Here is a 19,517-nt window from a genome sequence, read left to right as displayed (position 1 = left end):
GTGTGAAAAGAGCTCAATCATCTATGAGAAAATTATAATCTTATTTGGTCTTACTTTCGTTGGAATGAATATTTACAGCAAACAGTACTAATTTAGATAAAGGTGTTAAATAGGAATAATTTAACAACCACAAGACATTCACATGTTAATTGGTCTATTTATTCAAATTCCCTTTTGATATGGTATGATTGAATACGACTTTTTTTGGTGGTTTTACCAAAGAAATAATAACTTTTTTTTTTGACACACAACAATGGTATCATGACTTTGGGTACTCTTTATTACAAGGATTTTCATCATTTTATTTCTTTATGTTGCAGTTATTCAGGAGTTTTTCCCATTTAAACCATAGTTTAAATTTTAGCCATTGCTAAATTACCACCACTTATATGCACAGAAATGATTTCAAAGTATACATGAAAAAGTACTGAAATATAACATAAGCCTGTTCTCATCAGCTAGATAACATTCTCATTGAATTCTTCCATCTTCAAATAACACAGTACACTGTAGTTCAGACATGGCATGTGACACTAAGCTCAAACAGCCTTCTGGAATTTTTTCATTTAAGTTACTGACACTTTTTGTCTTTTGTCTTTCTGGTGCCAGAAATCCATTGTGTAATAAGCTCAGGTTATTTGGAAAAAGAACTATAATCACTGCAGGGATAAGGGTTTCCAAAAATAAATGTTATTAGTCAAGATATGCAAGATAATGAAAGCCACATTTTCTAAAGGACCTTAAAAATGACTAATATGGCTGCCATTTTCACTGTTATTTAGCATTTAAACTAGCTTCAAACAAACAAAAGATCCCCATTATGAGAAACTGAGAAAGGCAAAAGAAAAACAGGAGCCTCCCCCAACCCCCTAAACGGTTTATATCTGGGAGAAAATAAGTACTAAGAGTAATTCAGAATTGTTTACTCTTTTCTGGAGGAAGTCAGAAATAGCTACAATCGGGGGAATTCAAGTCAAGAATAACTAGAACCGAGTATCAGAGGGTTGTATGCAGATGTTAGAAGTAATATTCTTAAAGAGAATCAAGATCCACTGGAGTCTCAACATTGTTCGATAAAATTATTATTATTCCATGTCATCACTGTTATATACATTATTAATCTATATACATTATAATTTCGCATAAATTCTGGGGAGGTAGCATGGTATAGTAGTATGAACATTTATTCATTCATTCATTCACTCATTAAATCATTAACTAATATTTATGAGCATCTACTACATGTCAGACACTTTCAAAAGTTCTATACAGAAGTGAACCAACAGCCAAAAATCCCCACTCTTATGCAGCTTCTATTTTATGGGAGTAGACAGATAAACAAGTAAAATATAAGTATGTCTCATGGTGACCAATGCTATGGAAAAAACTAAGGCAGGGAGACGGGATAGGGAATACTGGTGGCGGGGAACATTCCTTCTCTCAAATTTTAAATTGGGTGGTCAGGGAAGATCTTACTAAGAAGCTGATTATCTAAGCAAAGACCTGAAGATGTTGAGGGAATAAGTCATGAAGATACCTTGGGGAAGAGTATTCTAGGGAAAGGGCATGACTAACACAGAGGCGCTGAGGCAAGTATGGACCTGCTGTCTGAGGAACAGCAAAGAGGCCAACAAGAGGGAGCAAAGTGAGAAAAGGAGAGTAGTAAGGGGTGAAATCAGAGAGGTAGCGGTGAGCAAAACTGTAAACTAAATCGAGAAGACCTCAGGGGACAGGCCTAGCCTAAAGGTATAAATTCAGGGTGTACAGATAGCATTTAAAGCCATTAAAACTAGATGAGGTCTCCAAGGGTCTGAATATAGAAAGAAAGAGGAGGAGCAAGGGGCTGTGGCACCCCACTGTGAAGACGTGGTGGAGGGAGATGAGAAAGAATCAGCATGATCTGAGAAGGAGCAGCCAGAGAGGTAGAAGGGAAAGCAGGAGAGCAAGGTGTCCTGAAGCCAAGGGAGGACAGTGTTTCGGAAGGATGGATGTCAAATGTTGTGGATATGCCAAGAGGGAGAAACCTGAGATTTGACCACTAGACTCAGCAATGTGAAGGTCAACAGTGACTTGAGAAGAGCTATTTTAGTAGAGTTGGTAGGACTGCAATCCTGACTAGGGTGGGTTCAAAACAAAGAGATAGGAGAAACTGGAGAAAGTGAGTAGAGATAACTCTTTCTAGGAGTTTTGCTGTCGAGGGGAGCAGAGAATAGGGGCAGAAGCTGGAGGGGGTTGTAAGGTCAGCAGAAGATGTGTGTGTGTGTGATAAAAATAGCTTGTTAGATCCAACAGAGGTAGGAAGTTGATGATGCAGGTAAGGGGACAAACCTGGGAGTGGTGACCTTGAGTAAGTGAACTGGATAGGATCTTAAGTACAAAGGAGAGGGGTGTGGTAGGCTGAAATAAAATCCTGGTTCCACCACTGACAACTTTTGTGACTTGGGGCAAGATTCTTAACCTCTCTGAGGCTTAATTTTCTCACATGTAAAGTGAGAATTTCCTGGAACTGTTGAACAGTGTGATGTCTTCATCAAATAATACTGTCTCATTGAAGTCCCAGGTTATAACTTTCTATAATACTTCATCAGGGGACTTCCCTGGTGGCGCAGTGGTTAAGAATCCACCTCCCAATGCAGGGCACACAAGTTCAATCCCTGGTCCGGGAAGATCCCACATACCATGGAGCAACAAAGCCCATGCGCCACAACTACTGAGCCTGCACTCTAGAGCCCAAGTGCCACAACTACTGAAGCCCACACGCTAGGGCCTGTGCTCCACAACAAGAGAAGCCACTGCACCACAACAAAGAGTAGCCCCTGCTCTCCACAACTAGAGAAAGCTCGTGCAGCAATGAAGACCCAATGCAGCTAATAAAGAAATAAATTTATAAAAAAATACTACATCGGCAGCATAGGATACAAAAAGAACTTTTAAAATCTGCCTTTTTCAACAGGGGAATATGATATATTTATATTTTTTAACAATACATCCATCTCTTTTTAAGAACTGCATAATATTTCCCTATTGCTGTACATTTTGGTTGTCTTCCAATTTTTTTTCTCATTACAAATAATGCTGCAACAACTTTTGTATACATCTTTTCAGATTTGTATGAAGTTGGATAAATTCCTAAAAGTGGACTATCTGGATGAGAAGCTTTGTGTATGTTGAATTTTAATGGATATTGCTAAATTGTCCTCCATGGGATAATTTGTACCAATTTGTATTGCCACTAATAGTGGATGGAAATACTTCTTTCCCCATATTCTCACTATTATTGTATTATCCAATTTTAATCCTTTTCAATAATATGACAGAAAATGACATCTCTTTTGTGTTCTTCATTTCAATATGCATTTTTTTCATTTACAAATGACGTGGATCATATTTTGATGTGTTTATAATCTGCATTTATTTTTCTGTAAAATACCTATTCATATTATTTGATATTTTTTTCTTTTTTATAGCTTGTATTTTTTTGTTAATTCTTGTTATAAGAATACTTGCATACTAAGAAAATTAATATCTTGCCTGAAATGTTATATATATATTTGTAATTTGCCAATTGTCTTCTGACTTTGTTTAGAATATTTGTTGCTGTACAGAAAGCTTCTTTTTCTTTGCTATATAGGTATTTATCAGTATTTTTCTATCTTTGGTTTTGTATCTTCATTAGAAAATTCTTCCTTGTCCCAAATTATTAATTTTTAAGTGTGCATATTATTCTTAAGTATTGTATTTGTTTGTTTTACTTATTTCTGACAACTTAGAAGTTGATAGAGATTCAGCTATATTTTTCCCCAAATGGAAAGTCAGTTGTTTCATATCAAATTAATAAATTATTTTATGGTTTATAATATATAAATTTTATATATTAAACACTATATTTTATGTAAAATATATAATTTTTATAAAATAAAATACTTTAATATCATATTATTAATAAATAATATATTTTTCACTGAAAAAAAAATCTGCCTTTTTCCTAAGACAATAAACCCATATCTAGTATCTACTGAGATAAAAATATAATGCTATAAAGTATACATTCATACCCAAAATAATGATAATCACTTTTTAGTTATCACACAGTAAGTGCTATTTCCATTGTTCATGCTGCACATCTTTGGAACATGTGTTGGTAGAGGTCTTCTTGCCTGATGGATTCTGCCTTAATCCACTTTTGTACCCTCGTGAAGAGAGCTGAATGTCACTTGAATGGTACATCCTCTTAGATGTTTACAGAGGATGTACGGAAATAGCAAATAAGATGAACAAAACTGTAATGAAAAAATGCTCAGGAAAAAAAAGTGGAAAGCAGTGCCTTACAGAGCAATGCATTCCTGTCACTGGAACTGTTCAAACAAAGTGTAGATGGCCACCTATGAGCTCATGTACCTTAAGCCATGGGTGATTCAGTGCTTCATAAACAGTGATCCTTTCAGCGGGATCCAACATCAGCATGCGGCGAACTAGGTCTTTGGCACTTTCAGAGATATGGCTCCACTGCCTTGGATTCATCTGAAGAGGGGGAAAGGACAATTACACGGTTATGTCGAGAAGTTAACATTCCCTGTTATTTAATATTCCTACACTGTTTCAATGTGAATAAAATTCTCAGAGCAAAGTGGAGAAATCTGATTCTAAAGGCTAGCTTTCTAAGGAAGAAGAGGACAGATGCAATCCTTTGTTGTTGTTGTTGTTCAATACATGGGAATTTGCATCAGTAAATATTTGTTATACATAATAAGATTTTTAATAACTGAAGAATAGAATGTTCATGATTCCAGGTTCTACCTCAGCTAAAATAAACAGTCTAGAATGTAGACTCTAAAAAGATTAGAATACTTTGATCCAGCAAGGACTGAAACAAAATTTTAAATTTTTAAATTTTGAAGAAATATTTTTAATATTTTGTTTTTAAAACCTGGAATTAGCAGTAATTGTGAAGTTATGCAAAGTAGCTTTTATTGATAGGATACTTTAGTCACTGTATGTCACTTTCAGTATTTAGAAAAAATATACTATTACTATAGGCCCTACAGAAAACTCAATTCACTTGTATATTGTTCTTAGTGAAGTTACTTTTCTTTCTCTTTTAGAGATGAGACAACTAAGCCACAAGGTAAACTGACTAAAGTCAAACAAAAAAATTAGGAGTTGTTCCTAAGACACAGGACATGTGAGAAAGACTGTGGATCTATGAGGAAAAGAGTTGGAAGAACTCCTGGGAAAAGGGATACGACTAAGACCAGGAAGCAGGAAAAAAATGCAAAGGAATACTTAGGGCTTGGATTTGGGAAGGCAAGTGGGGACAGGAGGGTAGAGATGGACTAGGGTGTCACTCCCTTTTTAAAATCAGGAAACTGACTGATTGGGTGAGTTCATGGGAGCTGCCTAGAGCCAGGAGCTTTAAGCAATGCCATGGCTTTAACCCGCAGAGACCTATGTCACCTTCTAAGACAGAAAGATGCAGAATAAAGTCCACAACAGTTTAAAGCCAAATGAAATCACAACTTGCATCACAGTACACATGAACCATTATGATCTGGCCAAGGGTTAGTATTAGACATTTCGTTCGGGCTAACGTGAGGCTTTGTTCTAATAGAGGCGGAGTGGAAAATGTTCCATTTTCCTTTTCTAACAAGCAGAATTCCAAACGACAGTCACTTCTCTCGTCAGATCCCTTCATTAAGATGAATGCCATGAGACTTGAAATATTGTCATCCTATGGAAATTGTGATCAGTTGACGAGTTTGAAATAAGGAGGTAAGTGATTAGATGGGGCTTAGATAATGTTGTTTCCTCTTCCCCATCCTGGAGCTGATATACTCTTTAAAGTCTAAATGACCTGTCCTCAGGAAAGGGGTTGAGAAATCATTTGAAAATGGTGGTAAGACTTCTGAAGTGAGTAGAGGTTGAGAAGTATACTCCCCAGTCCTTTTTATGAGGGAGCCCAATCCAGAGTTTTCTCTTCCTTTGGCAGAGAAGAGCAGTTGAAATTAATCTGGAAGGTTGAGTATATAAGGCGGAACAAAAAAAAAAGGCCTATAAAACAGTCTCACTTATCTGAATACTAAAGCCAGGTAGCTGAGAACTCCTGCTGTGAAGATACCAATTGGCTATCCAGAAATAAGTGATATGATGACACTGTATCTTTTACAGACTTTGGGAAATATATTTATGTCCTTTATAAAAGAATTAATTGAAATTAAATGTTAGCATATATTTTAGCTAAATAGTATTCTCTCATATCAACCTCAAAAGATCAAGTAAGCTAGTAAATGAGAATAAAAAGTTAAATTAAAATCATTTAAGACCAGTAGTAGTTTATAAACTATGACAATTTAAATGTACTACATTAAAATATGTCATGAACATTTTCTTGAAAATACTCATAGAGATCAAGGATTTTGTTAATATTTTTTTTAAGGACCACTACGGTGATAAAATGATATTTTTGAGATCTGCTTCAAAATAATCTACTAGCATGTGGAATATAGATAAAACAAGATTGGCTGTACGTTGATAAGTAGTAAAGCTGGGGGTTCATTATACTATTATCTCTATTTTTTTTGTTAGAAATTTTCAGTAATAAAAAAGTAAAAATAAATGCTGACACAATCATAGCACAGTATTTTTTTTTTAAAGGCCCAATAGGTTCAGCACTGATGGCAGAGATGGATCTATACTTCAAACTAAGATGCTGAAAACCTGGGGCTTTTGTAAGCAAAGCCATGAATATAAGCAAAAGGTGAGGTTAGCCAAGTAAGAGTAAATATGCTATTAATCTCAAAGCTTCAAACCCCCAGGTACAGAGATTATGGTATAGCTGCCACCATCCATCTGACTATATTATAATACTAAGAATAGGAAATTTTAAAACAAATTTTTGGACATATATGAACAGCCCAAGGTTTTTTTTTTTTAAACAAAGAAACAAAGATAACTATTCAATGCTTTAAAAATAGACAAAATCAAATACCAGAAGCTGTTGGAATGAAGCACATTGCCTTGGAAACCAGGAAGTTAGCAACTGAAATAACACAAAGGAAGAATTCTATTATTAGCAAATGCTTATAACTCAAAAAGGCAGGTGGGAGATTTTATTATATGGTACCTATGTCATAAGTCACTGTGAGGATGAAAAGAGTTAATATAAGTAAAGTGCTTAGAATAGTTCCTGGAATATAGTAAGTGCTATGTATGAGTTAGCTATCATTTATTGCTAGTATTATTATTATGCTGATGCACTACTGTGTTTATTTTCATATGTTAGTATCTGTGATTTCACTTGGCAAATTTCAACCAGAAAGCCATAACCGTGCAATCCTGATAGTCACTCACAATTTCCAGGGATTGGAGGGGGATGATTCCCTGCAAGCAGTTTCCTGAGAATTTTAGTTACCTTGAAAGGATTGATTTTATTCCCCAATGGTCAACTGACTCTAAGAGAAGCAGAAAAATCTATACTTAAAACATCTTTCTCTGTTAACAGAGTTTTGACATATATCTTAATCAAAATAAAATAAAAGACAAACCTGTATGCCTTTAGAAGCTGATGGTGCACAAGGCCCAAGGGAAAAAAAGTACAAACCATTCTTACCTCCTCACTTCCACAAGCTTCAGGTATAGCTTGAAGGATAAGGCTACAACTCTGAAACTACTTAACCTTTCATTTTTTTTTCTTTTTCTTTATTTTTTCAAGTCCCATATAAAATTCTAACATTACTGAGGAATTGAAAAAAAAAAAAAAAAACCATAGGGGCCTCACAGTTTGGTTATATAAACCCGTGTGTTTGGTTTCATGTTGCCAGGCATGGCTGAAAATGAAACAGTGATTCTGTTGAATAGAAAGTACATGTGTTAATAATAATGGGAGGAAAAAGAACTTCCTTGAAATAAGCTGCCCTGATTTGACACCCAGATACATACTTCTCTGTGCTTCCCATACAGAGCATCCTATTCTGTCAGCCATACAAGGTGATACAGGGCAATAAAGTGTAAGAGCTAGGGAAGTGAAACCAATCGTAAGCCTATTTCTCAGACTTCCCTAGGTCTGTTTGGTACAGCCACTTATGATGTCAGTAATGACTTAAATTATTTAGTAATGAAAGTAATAATGTACTAATCAGCAGTCTGTGAATAGTACATGCTGTTTCCAATTCACAGTAGCCAAAGATGAATATAAATATTTAAATCACACCAAAATGGCTCTAAATTATATTATGAAACGCAGTTGTGATACTGGCATTTTGGTTTATCCTGGAAGGTAAATGGCAAATTTTTCAGCTGTGCTGGCTGACTACATAAGATGCAATAAAATACCATGTATGATAAAGCAAAAACAAATAAAGGCTAATAGACGCTAAATCTAAAATTAAGATAAAGAATGACTAAAAGTACCTGGATGGAATTTCCATTTTAACTTTACAACTCAGGCAAAAAGTAATAAAAATAAAGCCTTTTTCTCAAATTACACAAAGAAGGGTGAAAGAAGTTTACTTTCCAGCTTAGCCTGAATAAATGGGTTCAGTCGCCAGACAGCTAATGGATACTTTAAAATCTGGGCACAGGTTTGTCACAAATACCTTACCCAGGGTAAAATAAAAGGTCAAATTCTCTCACAATAAATTCCATGGAGTAGTCTAAATTCTTTCCTTGAACTAGAATTTGATTTTAAGTAAGTAGGGCACTAACCAATTACATTGACTTAGCTAAACAGGCAGTTTTGCTAGAATGTACTTGTGGTAAAAGAATTTGATTTGTAGTGTGGCTTTGTGACTCTGAGAGCCCAGGACTTTTACACTGTTGATTAGCACACGGAGGAATGGGGGAACATCCATTTGGTTTCTGGTTTTTATAGTGTATCAAAGACGAGTGGGGTCCCTGTTTTCTGGACTGAACACAGAGTTAGAAACCAAATACGTGGGATAGACTTTAGGGACAGCGCAGAGGGAATAGGAAAGGAGGGGCGAGGCAATGGTTGTTCTATTTATTTTTTATTTTTATTTTTATTTTTTTTGGGGGGGGCCTCAAATTGAATCTGCAATGGTTGTTTTTTTTTTGTTTTTGTTTTTTATTTTTTATTTTTTGGGGGTACACCAGGTTCAATCATCTGTTTTTATACACATATCCCTGTATTCCCTCCCTTCCTTGACTCCCCCCCCTCGAGTCCCCCCCACCCTCCCTGCCCCAGTCCTCTAAGGCATCTTCCATCCTCGAGTTGGACTCTCTTTGTTATACAACAACTTCCCACTGACTATTTTACAGTTGGTAGTATATATATGTCTGTGCTACTCTCTCGCTTCGTCTCAGTTTCCCCTTCACCCCCCGCCCCCTCCCATACCTCGAGTTCTCCAGTCCATTCTCTGTATCTGCATCCTGCAATGGTTGTTTTAAAGCCAGTCATCTGGATGACAGTCTGGCTGGGAGGGTTGAATTTACTTGAGGCCTTTGTTGCCCAGCAAGGCTGGTGGATCAATGATGCAAGCATCTCTGACTGGGTAACTATGTGACAATCAATAAGCAATCCAAAGACAGACTAACTTCAAAACACATTTTTTCAGAATAATTTAATCTCGATGGAAAAATAAAACATTCATAGTATATTACCTTATATTTTCCTTTAATAATGCCTTCAAACAATCTTTCCTTGGTTCCATAAAAAGGCAAACAACCGCTTAGCAGGATAAAAAGGATCACGCCACAACCCCAGACATCTACAGGTTTTCCATAAGGCTCTCTTTTGACAACTTCTGGGGCCATAAAATGAGGTGTTCCAACGCGTCCTATATTTAAAATGACATCATCAAGGAAAAATGTTTACATAAAATGAGCTTTTTTCCCCCATTTGAAAACTGAAAATAATAGAACAATAACAGTGTGAATGACAAGGTTAACAATGTAAATATTCTCTTCCAACCTCTCCCCTCCTGTATAAAATCAAGGAAAAAAGGCAGAAAGAAAAAAATTATTTATCTAATCACATCTGAAAATATTGAGCCTAGGAGAGGCACTTTGTCTTCTAACACTGTTACTTCCTATTGAATTCCACAGGGTGCATGGTAAGTATTTACCTATTTGTTGCTTCATGAAGAAGTTGTTTAAATTTTCTAATTTTCACAAGTCTGAAAATTACTAAAACTTTAGAGCAGGGGCAGGGAGAGGGGGGACAAATGAGAAAATATTTGTAGAGAAAAAGATTACTTTTGACTGCCAAATAGAAATTCTCAAATTAAACCTAATGCTGAGAACTTTTATTTGGAATATGAATCTCAAATCCTGCTCAGTTGATTTTAGGAATTAATTGCAGCAATTAAAAATGGTTAGTAGTATTTTGTCACAATAAGATTTTTTTAGTTTCCTCCGAATGTCAACATTTGAAGAGAATGAAAGCAAATATATGACATAAACTAAAGCAAAATCATGAAGCTCCTCCCATTAAATCTTCTCTGATTTCTATCTTCTTTGAAGTGTTTTTCTTTTTTCTTTTTTCCCCTATTAAAGTTAGGTTTCAGGAAGGAATCTGAAAGCAGTTGCTTGTACACTAGTAACCATCTTTAACTCAGCATCCCCAAAGAAGTCTTTTCTTTTGCTGTAGAACGAAATGCTTGTACCCTGTAGGGAAATTATTGTGGTAGTGGCACTGCCCACCAGACTCGGCAGCTCTTCTAGCTCTACGCAGGCCCAGTCCCCTCCTCTCCTCCCTTTCCCCCTACAACCCGCGCCTCATCATCACAAGTCCAAGATAATTTTCATTTTGAAGATTGCACAAAACTTTATGTAGAGCTCAGAACAGTGTTCAGAGTTTAAAAAGAGACCTCAGAGATCTTCTAAGCCAGCTAGAGAGAATATATCACAAAGTCTTGTTGGTGACTGTCAAACCCAGTTGGGATGAGAAGGATAAAGCAGCTCTTAGCTTGTGTACTGGGAATATTCTTTTGCTGCTGATCTTAATGGTTCCCCTTCTTACTCCATAATAGAAGAGATTAAGTTCAGGGTTCAGAAAGTGAAAATATTTTTATTTAAAATGTACAGTAGATCAATGAAAACTCTGTACTGGTTAGAAGGAATGATTTTTGTTTCCATATTGCCTCATTTGGTTTCCTCAAGTAACAAAATGAAGCTGAGATGATGAGAACTAAGCCTTCTACTTTATTAATAATCTGGATAGGGCTGTACCCTTGGAGAATTTGCCTTGGCTTGACGGACAGGAGCTGGTAAAAGTAGGGAAAAGCAGGGTAAGAGATCAGAGTACTGGTACCAGGGCACCAGTTAGGTACCTGCTGATGGTTGGGATACTGCTTTGAAACTCAACTTGACTCTTACTACTTCCCTCACAAGACAGGACCAAGCAACTCAAAATGTAGGCCTCAGTCTGGGACTAGTCAGAGCCACCACTGCGAGCCCCAGCCATCCAGGGGAGGTTCTTTCTATTTATCTAAAGACTACCCTGGTTCTGGAGAATTAGTGTTCATCCTTGAGGAAGATACATGTCTTCTGGTTCAAGAATTTGCTCACAGATGAAAGGGGGAAAGACCATGGTAGAAAGAATATATAGGAATGATTTTTTTTATTTCATGCAGATCGGTAGAATGTTAAAGGACTGGAGTTAACCTTTAACATACACCAACCTCCCCAATTTCCTGGTTTGTGATCACTTGAGTTTTCCTTCTTTGTGGTCACTTGATTTTTATGACTTTGACCACAGAATTCTAAGAACGGGAAGCCAATTACCAAGCCAAATTAAATGTCACTGTATATGAGATACTTCAGATGTACATTTAAATATTTAAATGTTAGCTTTTTTGATGATATAATAAAACCTTATTACCTAGAACCTCAGGGTGGGGGGAGTTGTTCTGAATAGGTACATATTCAATACCTTAGGACTTGAATCTTTATGCACCCAAACCTTTTTACTTTAATAATTTTGGATGGCTCTCTTTCTACAATTTCCTGACTTCTTTTACACAAGATGCTGCACATAATTTAACCTTTTCTTGATGACTCAGAATTATCATTGTGGATACCAATGAAAGAACTTGGGTATAGAACCAAAATTGCCCTTGAGAACTTCAGAGGTATGCAAGGGTTGATTTCTTCAGTATTAAAAGGCTGCTGTGCTTTCCAATTTTGGGTATCTGCTCAATATGTATTTTTTCTGTCAGGCTTTCATTATGCTTACTCTAGCTTTGTCTTCTCCTAATTTGTTGCATAAAATCTGCTATAAACTGTAAACTCATTAGAAACCAGATTCTTTCATTTAGTAAAAATTTCCTAAGTGCCTGCTAGGTCCTAGACACAGTGGTCTAGGACCAGTGTGGACCTACAAGAGATAAGCCAATGGTCCCCCCTTGCCTTCATAAAGCTCAGTCTTTGATATAATTACAAATCCCTGCATCAAATGCTACGTACGTGGAGGTACGTAACCCAGATAGCTATGGTAATACGGGAGAGAAGGAATAGGGTTACCTAACTTGGGATGATGAAAATCAGCCAGCTTTTAAGAGATGACTGTTAGCTCAACCTTCAAGAATATTTAGTTAACTAGATACATAAAATGACAAAAGGCATTCTAACCAGAGGGACAAGCAGGTGCAAGGTATGAAAGAACACGAATCCACAAGAGTTTCTGAAAAATGGAAGCATGTCAGCCTCAGAGTGTGTTTCTGAGTGTTCAACTGAGAGAACCTTGAACAGGTATTAAGGGCAGGAAATGTCTTGCTGTTATTATAATTATTTCCTAGGTTCCTAGTTATATTTTGGATAAGTGAGTTTTCCAAACAGCTGAGTTTCAGATAGGGGCAGTGTAAATATATGTAAATGGTTTTTACTGTATGAAACATATAAAGGAGAGAATTCATTTCTATTTGGAGGACTGAGTGATCAAAGATTCTAATCTGACAGGTAAATAGCTTTCTGTTAAATATTAGCAAATAAGCTGATAAATAGTAAAATTTTACAAAGTATTAATATCTTAAACACATAAAAGCTTTTTATAAGAGAAATCATTTATCCCTTATCTAGATAGGTAGACTGTATTTTAAAAGACATTGTAATGCTTGAAGTAGTTATTTCAAGACTGCAAGGAAAGGTATGTTTAAGAAATGACAATATTTTGACCATCACAAAGTATTTTAATTCTAGAAGAACTGAGAAAAATAAAATTTTGTATAACTGACACACTGTGGATTAAAAAACAGCTTTAAAAATATACAATTTAGGGGAAAGATTCATGGACTTTAGGAAAATAGATTAACGTGTAAAAAATGTCTGGGTAAATTGAATGAATCTGTTTTTCCCCTTCAGTCAAGATGCACAGTAAAATATGAAACCCATACCATTTTTAATACCAACAGGATGCAAAGTCAGATCAAGAGAAACAAAGTCACTATAAATGGCCAGTATATAGCATATAAAAGGATTTCACTTTATTTCATATCATCCCATCAATTGCCAGAAATTGTTATTTAATTGTGTAGTCTTAACACGGGGGTGATCTGTACAAATACTAGATTTGAGAAAGTTAGTTTAACAGCAACGTTTGTTTAAAAACAACAATTTAGGATTTGTAGTTGACTGCAGATTAATATGAGCGAGCAGTGTTATAGGGTTGTCCAAAAAGCTCATGCAATTTGGGGAGCCTGACAGAAATGTAAGATCCACAGCAAAAGAAGTGATAGCTTCAAGCGTCTGTGTGCTGGAAGTACCTGTAGTTGCGCTCAGTTTTGGCTCTGTACTTGGTGCAGTCAGGAGACTGTGAACCAGTTTATGTGAGGAATGGCTAAATTAACCTAGGCAAGTTAACTTGGATAAGACTTAGGGGGACATGATAAGCTGTTTTCAAGCATCTGAATGACTATCATGTGGAAGGATTAAAATTGTTCACTGTGACTCCAAAAGTCAGAATTAGGACCACTAGGTGGAAGTTACAGGAAGACAGACTTCCGTTCAATGCAAAGATGAATGTTTCAATACTTGGGAGCTTTCCAAAAATGGAATGCACTGTTCTGGGACATAGTGAATTCTTTGTCACCTGAGGAATTAAACTAGAGCTCAGCCTCTTGCTGGGAATTTTACGAGAATCCAATCATTAGTTACAAGACTGGAGAAGTTAAGGCCTCTTCAAATTCTGCGATTCAATGATTCTATGATTAAACTGTGCTTTGTTACCTGCGCTATGGTCAGTCTTCTAATCACAGATGAAGTTTCAAAACTTTTCATTAGTTTTGAATTCATTAGTTCATTAGAATTAGAAGAAAAAAAATCACTTTTCAAAACTATACTCAACTTGCAGTTTCTAATATTCTTGGAAATGATTAGCTAGAAGAAAATGCAAAACTAGAAGAAAATCTAAACAATTTAATTTTAGAGGGCAACATGGTAAAATATTGATTTGAAGAATACAACTGTGACTCATGGCTCATTTTTCATAGGATGGTCTATGTTAATACCGCTTTGATGTTCTAGTAATAATGAATTAAATGAAATATCCTGTGTAAAAGATTATTATTTTGATATTTATCATTTGTTAGGTATTTGAATTTAATATAAGCATTTTTGACAGAGGACAGATTTTAAAAGGTTCTGTTGATATTTTTCCTCTTTGTGAATGCTGGCAGTACCTCAAGATGGAAAATAGAAAGCAAGACTAGAAGATTAGTAGTTTGTAGAATGGAGAACTAGGTAATTTGAAAACTAAAGAACAAAACTAAAAACAGGGTAGCATTCTGAGCTGGAATCTACTGAAAGGAATAAATAAAACCAAATACTTGAATCTGTAATTAGCATCCACCTCTGTACACTGGTGAAGGAAAGTTTCTGTTTTAACTTTTCTTCTTTTTTTTTTTCTGGCATGGGAATCTTCTAATTATGTTTGTTTTGGCTAATAATAAAATCAGTCTGTACTCACATCTGCTTGCTCTTCCCAAATACACAGACTGATGGCTTGAGTGGGACTCTTTCACAAATGGAAAGAGGAAAACTGTGAAATTAAAAATTAGCCATAGATGTAACCTGAAAGTAGTTAATCCACACGTTTTAGATTTGACTTCATTTGGCCAGTTCAACTTTAAAAGTCACTTTGCCTCAAAAATCATCTTCCAATACTGCTTTAATCTCTGTATGTTGGGTCTCTTTCCTGTTAAGTGTAGGGGATACACAGAATAAAAAGACAGAGTCTATTCTTAAGGGACTAAAATTCTAGTTATGACTACAAAATTATTAAATTCAAAACTACATTATGGCACTTTTTTTGGGTGGCTTAGCGTGGAGTGGAATGTGGTATGAAACACTTAGGATGGACTAATATTTAGTTTGAAAGTTTTACCAGCCTGAAAGTGACCACGTTTTGAAGGAAATTTTGAAAATAGTGTTCTTACCTCCAGCTACAAGTCCAGACTCCCCTAATTGAATAGCTACCCCAAAGCCCCCAAGTTTAACAGGTGCCGAGTTTTCTTTTGAGGCGAGGAGAACACAGTGGGGCTGAAAAGAAAAACAAACCAAAGATAAGGATTAATTGAAGATGAACAACTTAATTTACACAAAACTGGATAACATGTCCATACAGTAACACCTCAAAAACTCCTGGAATTATGTTGGATGCTTGAATTATTTGTCTCTTCTCACTTCTGGCTGATTTCTCCAAAGACTTACCTGTTTTATCCAATATTTTTCAGGAATTATTTGCTTCCAAGATTAGGGTATGGTGCTAGGAATTACTTAGAAGCATGGATGTTCAAGACAGACATGTTTTCTGCCTTTTCATGCAATATTTTCTTCCTTTGAGTGACAGTTTATATTTGTTTAAGGAAAAATATATTTTAAACCTATGTTTCTTGAAATCTCTAACTTAACCTACAGAGCCACTGTATCTTGGCCCTTAGGGGATGTTGATGGCCCTTTCTTTGTCCACTCTCCCACCATCCTATTTCTTTTCTTTATTCATTCCACTCCCAAGTTAGAAGAGTTAGATTTAATGACTTTAATTGAGCCTTGCTCCTGGGGAATTCAATGCTCTTCCTGGGGTCTTTTCTCTGGACCTGCCCTTCCTCTCTGTGGGAGTGGGAGGTGAAGAAAGGAGACTACTTGGCTGGCCTCTAGTCCAGGGTAAAGGCATCCTCCCTGAGGAGTAGCTCCTTGACCAGGGCTAAGAATCATATGCTTTGTGGTCACAACGAGTGTTTCTTTGTTGGACCTTGTCCTCTGCATCTGCCTCTTTCTGGGACCTTGTTGGGGCTGGTGTTAGGAAAGCATTTAATTGTAGGAAACTTTGGTCTCTGCTCAAATACTATGCTCCCCAATATGACTACCATTACATATGCCATGGCCTGCTCTTAAAATACTAGTTAGTGAAAAAGGCAAGCCTCTTCAGGCTTGGAAGATAAAAGTATTTTTTATTCTCCCCTATACTTGCTCACACATAAAATGACATAGTTTTAGTTCAGGTTTAGCCTACATGATAGTGGGCATGAAGAGACCTGTGCAATAAAACTCTGAGCTGGTACACCCAGAGAGATGTTTGATGATGGATACGCAAAAGTGGGAGGGATCCTTACTCTGCCCAATGAAAGCATCAGGGTTCCACTTTGGAAGTTACTTTTTGTCCAAGGCTGTTTAAAGACCTTTACAATAGAGTCTAGCACAAAGAAAGATGAGCCCTTGAGTATAAATGTATGTATAAGTGTGTATGAGTTAGAGAAAGAGAGGAGAGAAAAAGTGTACATGAATGGTGAGCGAACTGCAGGAAGACACAAAGTAGCCAGAAGGGTCTTTGGAAGAACAAGCAAAACTCTACAGAAACCAACTGATAAAGAGTGCTCTCTCTCAATGAGAACTTTCAGCTGGTTCAAATAGAGATCAATGACGACAGACCTGAAGAAAAAAGCAGTAGCCCACTACATGGCTACAGTGATCAAGACTATGGTGCTGGCACAAAAACATAAATATAGATCAATGGAACAGAATAGAGGGCCCAGAGATAAACCCACTCACATATGGGCACCTTATCTTGGACAAAGGAGGCAAGAATATACAATGGAGAAAAGATAGCCTCTTCAATAAGTGGTGCTGGGAAAATTGGACAGCTACATGTAAAAGAATGAAATCAGAACACTTCCTGACACCATACACAAACAAACTCAAAATGGATTAAAGAGCTACATGTAAGGCCAAACACTATAAAACTCCTAGAGGAAAACATAGGCAGAACACAAATCAAAGCAAGATCCTTTGTGACCCACCTCCTAGAATTATGGAAATAAAATAAAAAATAAATAAATGGGACCTAATGAAACTTAAAAGCTTTTGCACAGTGAAAGAAACCATAAAGAAGACAAGAAGACAACCCTCAGAATGAGAGAAAATATTTGCCAACGAGGCAACGGACAAAGGATTAATCTCCAAAATATATAAGCAGCTCATGCAGCTCAATATCAAAAAAGCAAATAACCCAATCCACAAATGGGCAGAAGACCTAAACAGACATTTCTCCAAAGAAGACATGCAGATGGCTAACAAACACATGAAAAGAAGCTCAACATCACACATCATCAGAGAAATGCAAGTCAAGGCCACAAGGAGGTATCACCTGACACTGGTCAGAATGGCCATCATCAAAAAATCTAGAAACAATAAATGCTGGAGAGGGTGTGCAGAAAAGGGAACCCTCCTGCACTGATGGTGGGAATGTAAACTGGTACACCCACTATGGAAAATAGTTTGGAGGTTCCTTAAAAAAGTAAAAATAGAACTACCATATGACCCAGCAATCCCACTACTGGGCATATACCCTGAGAAAGCCATAATCCAAAAAGAAACATGTACCACAATGTTCATTGCACCACTATTTACAGTAGCCAGGACATGGAAGCAACCTAAATGCCCATCAACAGATGAATGGATAAAGAAGGTGTGGCATATATATACAATGGAATACTACTCAGCCATAAATAGGAATGAAATGGAGCTATATGTAATGAGGTGGATAGACCTAGAGTCTGTCATACAGAGTGAAGTAAGCCAGAAAGAGAAAAACAAATACCATATGCTAATGCATATATATGGAATCTAAAAAAATGGTACTGATGATCCCAGTGACAGGGCAAGAATAAAGATGCAGATATAGAAAACAGACTTGAAGACACAGAGTGGGGGCATAGGGGAAGCTGGGATGAAGTGAGAGAGTAGCATTTACATATACACACTACCAACTGTAAAACAGATAGCTAGTGGGAAGCTGTTGCATAACACAGGGAGATCCACTTGATGACTGGTGATGACTTAGAGGGGTGGGATAGGGAGGGTGGGAAGGAGTCCTGGGAGGGAGGGGATATGGGGATATATGTATAAATACAGCTGATTCACTTTATTGTACAGCAAAAACTGGCACAACAGTGTAAAACAATTATACTCCAATAAAGAGCTTAAAAAAAAAAAGCAATAGCCCTAGTGATTCTAGCGTGAGGCACAGCAAATGAACGAGCCTAGAAAAGGATGGATGAGCATGATGCAGAAGAAGAAAATACAAACTAGATCCAGACAGGGTTTCCTGGCTAGTGTCTTCATCACCTTCTTAGGAAGGAATAGTAGAAGCTTAAATTAGAATCCCAGAGTATATATTTTATAGTTTGTAGACTATATTTATACTTAATGTTACACTGAGATTTATGTATCCATCAGAGCATGGATTTAGTTACTCTCAAAAACCCTTAAGCAAGATAAGTCATAAAATTGGAACTTAAGATAGAGAATAAACAAAGAAACCAACACATGTAAATGAATATAAGACTAGGTAGTGTTAAGTGCTATGTGGTAAAATCAAGCTGTTAAGGAGGTAGGTGTCACCGGTTTGGAGACTAGGAAGCTGCTATTGAGTAAGGGAAGGGGTGTCAGAGAAGGCCTCTCTAATAGGATAATACGTGAACACAGACCAGAATGAAGTGGCAGAGCAAGCCACACAGAAGCAAGATCTTGGTAGGGGGATAATAAGTACAAAGCCCCAGAGGCACGAAGGGGGTTGGTATGTTTGGAGAAGAGTAAGGAAGCCAGTGTACTGGGAAAGGAATGAACAAAGGTAAGAGTGGTGGGAAATGCGATTCAGATGATCAAAGACTCCCATTGTCTAGGGCTTTGAAGTCAAGGCCAGAAATCTGGGTTTCAAGCTGAGCAAGATGGGAAACCTCTGGAAAGTTTTGAGCAAGAGAGCATTAAGATCAGTTTCAGGTTTTGAAAGGATCGCTTGAGCTGCTGTGTGGAGAAGAGATTGCAAGGGCACAAGAGTGGAAGAAAGGAGACCAGGTAGGAGGCTTCTGTGGTTGTCCAGGCAAGAGAAGATGGTGATTTGGACTAGACCAGAGTGATAGAAGCAGAGATGGTAAGAAGTGGTCAAATTCAGGATATGTTCTGAAGGTAAATCTGACAGGAATTGCTGCTGGATATGGGGTATGAAAGAAAGCAGTAAGTCAAGTGTTGCAACTAGGTTTTTGTCCTGAGCAACTGAGTGAAAACGAGGA

At 36.8% G+C, this 19,517-nt stretch overlaps 1 protein-coding gene across 10 annotated transcripts in view; it reads right to left on the bottom strand.

Moving 5' to 3' along the window:
- CASK (calcium/calmodulin dependent serine protein kinase) overlaps positions 1 to 19,517 on the bottom strand; it is a 354,245-nt gene that overhangs the window by 109,451 nt on the left and 225,277 nt on the right. For 5 of the 10 annotated variants that reach the window (XM_057717505.1, XM_057717507.1, XM_057717511.1 and 2 more), the window contains exons 6-9: positions 15,387 to 15,489; positions 9,616 to 9,791; positions 6,986 to 7,036; positions 4,399 to 4,521 (exon numbers count right to left, since the gene is read on the bottom strand). In XM_057717505.1, the coding sequence (XP_057573488.1) occupies positions 4,399 to 4,521; positions 6,986 to 7,036; positions 9,616 to 9,791; positions 15,387 to 15,489 (453 nt within the window). The remainder of the gene's footprint in view (positions 1 to 4,398; positions 4,522 to 6,985; positions 7,037 to 9,615; positions 9,792 to 15,386; positions 15,490 to 19,517) is intronic. The other 5 variants (XM_057717512.1, XM_057717508.1, XM_057717509.1 and 2 more) reach the window with 1 other exon arrangement.

The sequence above is a fragment of the Hippopotamus amphibius genome, chromosome X (genome assembly GCF_030028045.1).
Source record: "Hippopotamus amphibius kiboko isolate mHipAmp2 chromosome X, mHipAmp2.hap2, whole genome shotgun sequence".
Taxonomy (NCBI): domain Eukaryota; kingdom Metazoa; phylum Chordata; class Mammalia; order Artiodactyla; family Hippopotamidae; genus Hippopotamus; species Hippopotamus amphibius.
Note: the sequence above shows the minus strand (reverse complement) of the source record. Positions and strands in the feature narration are given on the sequence as shown.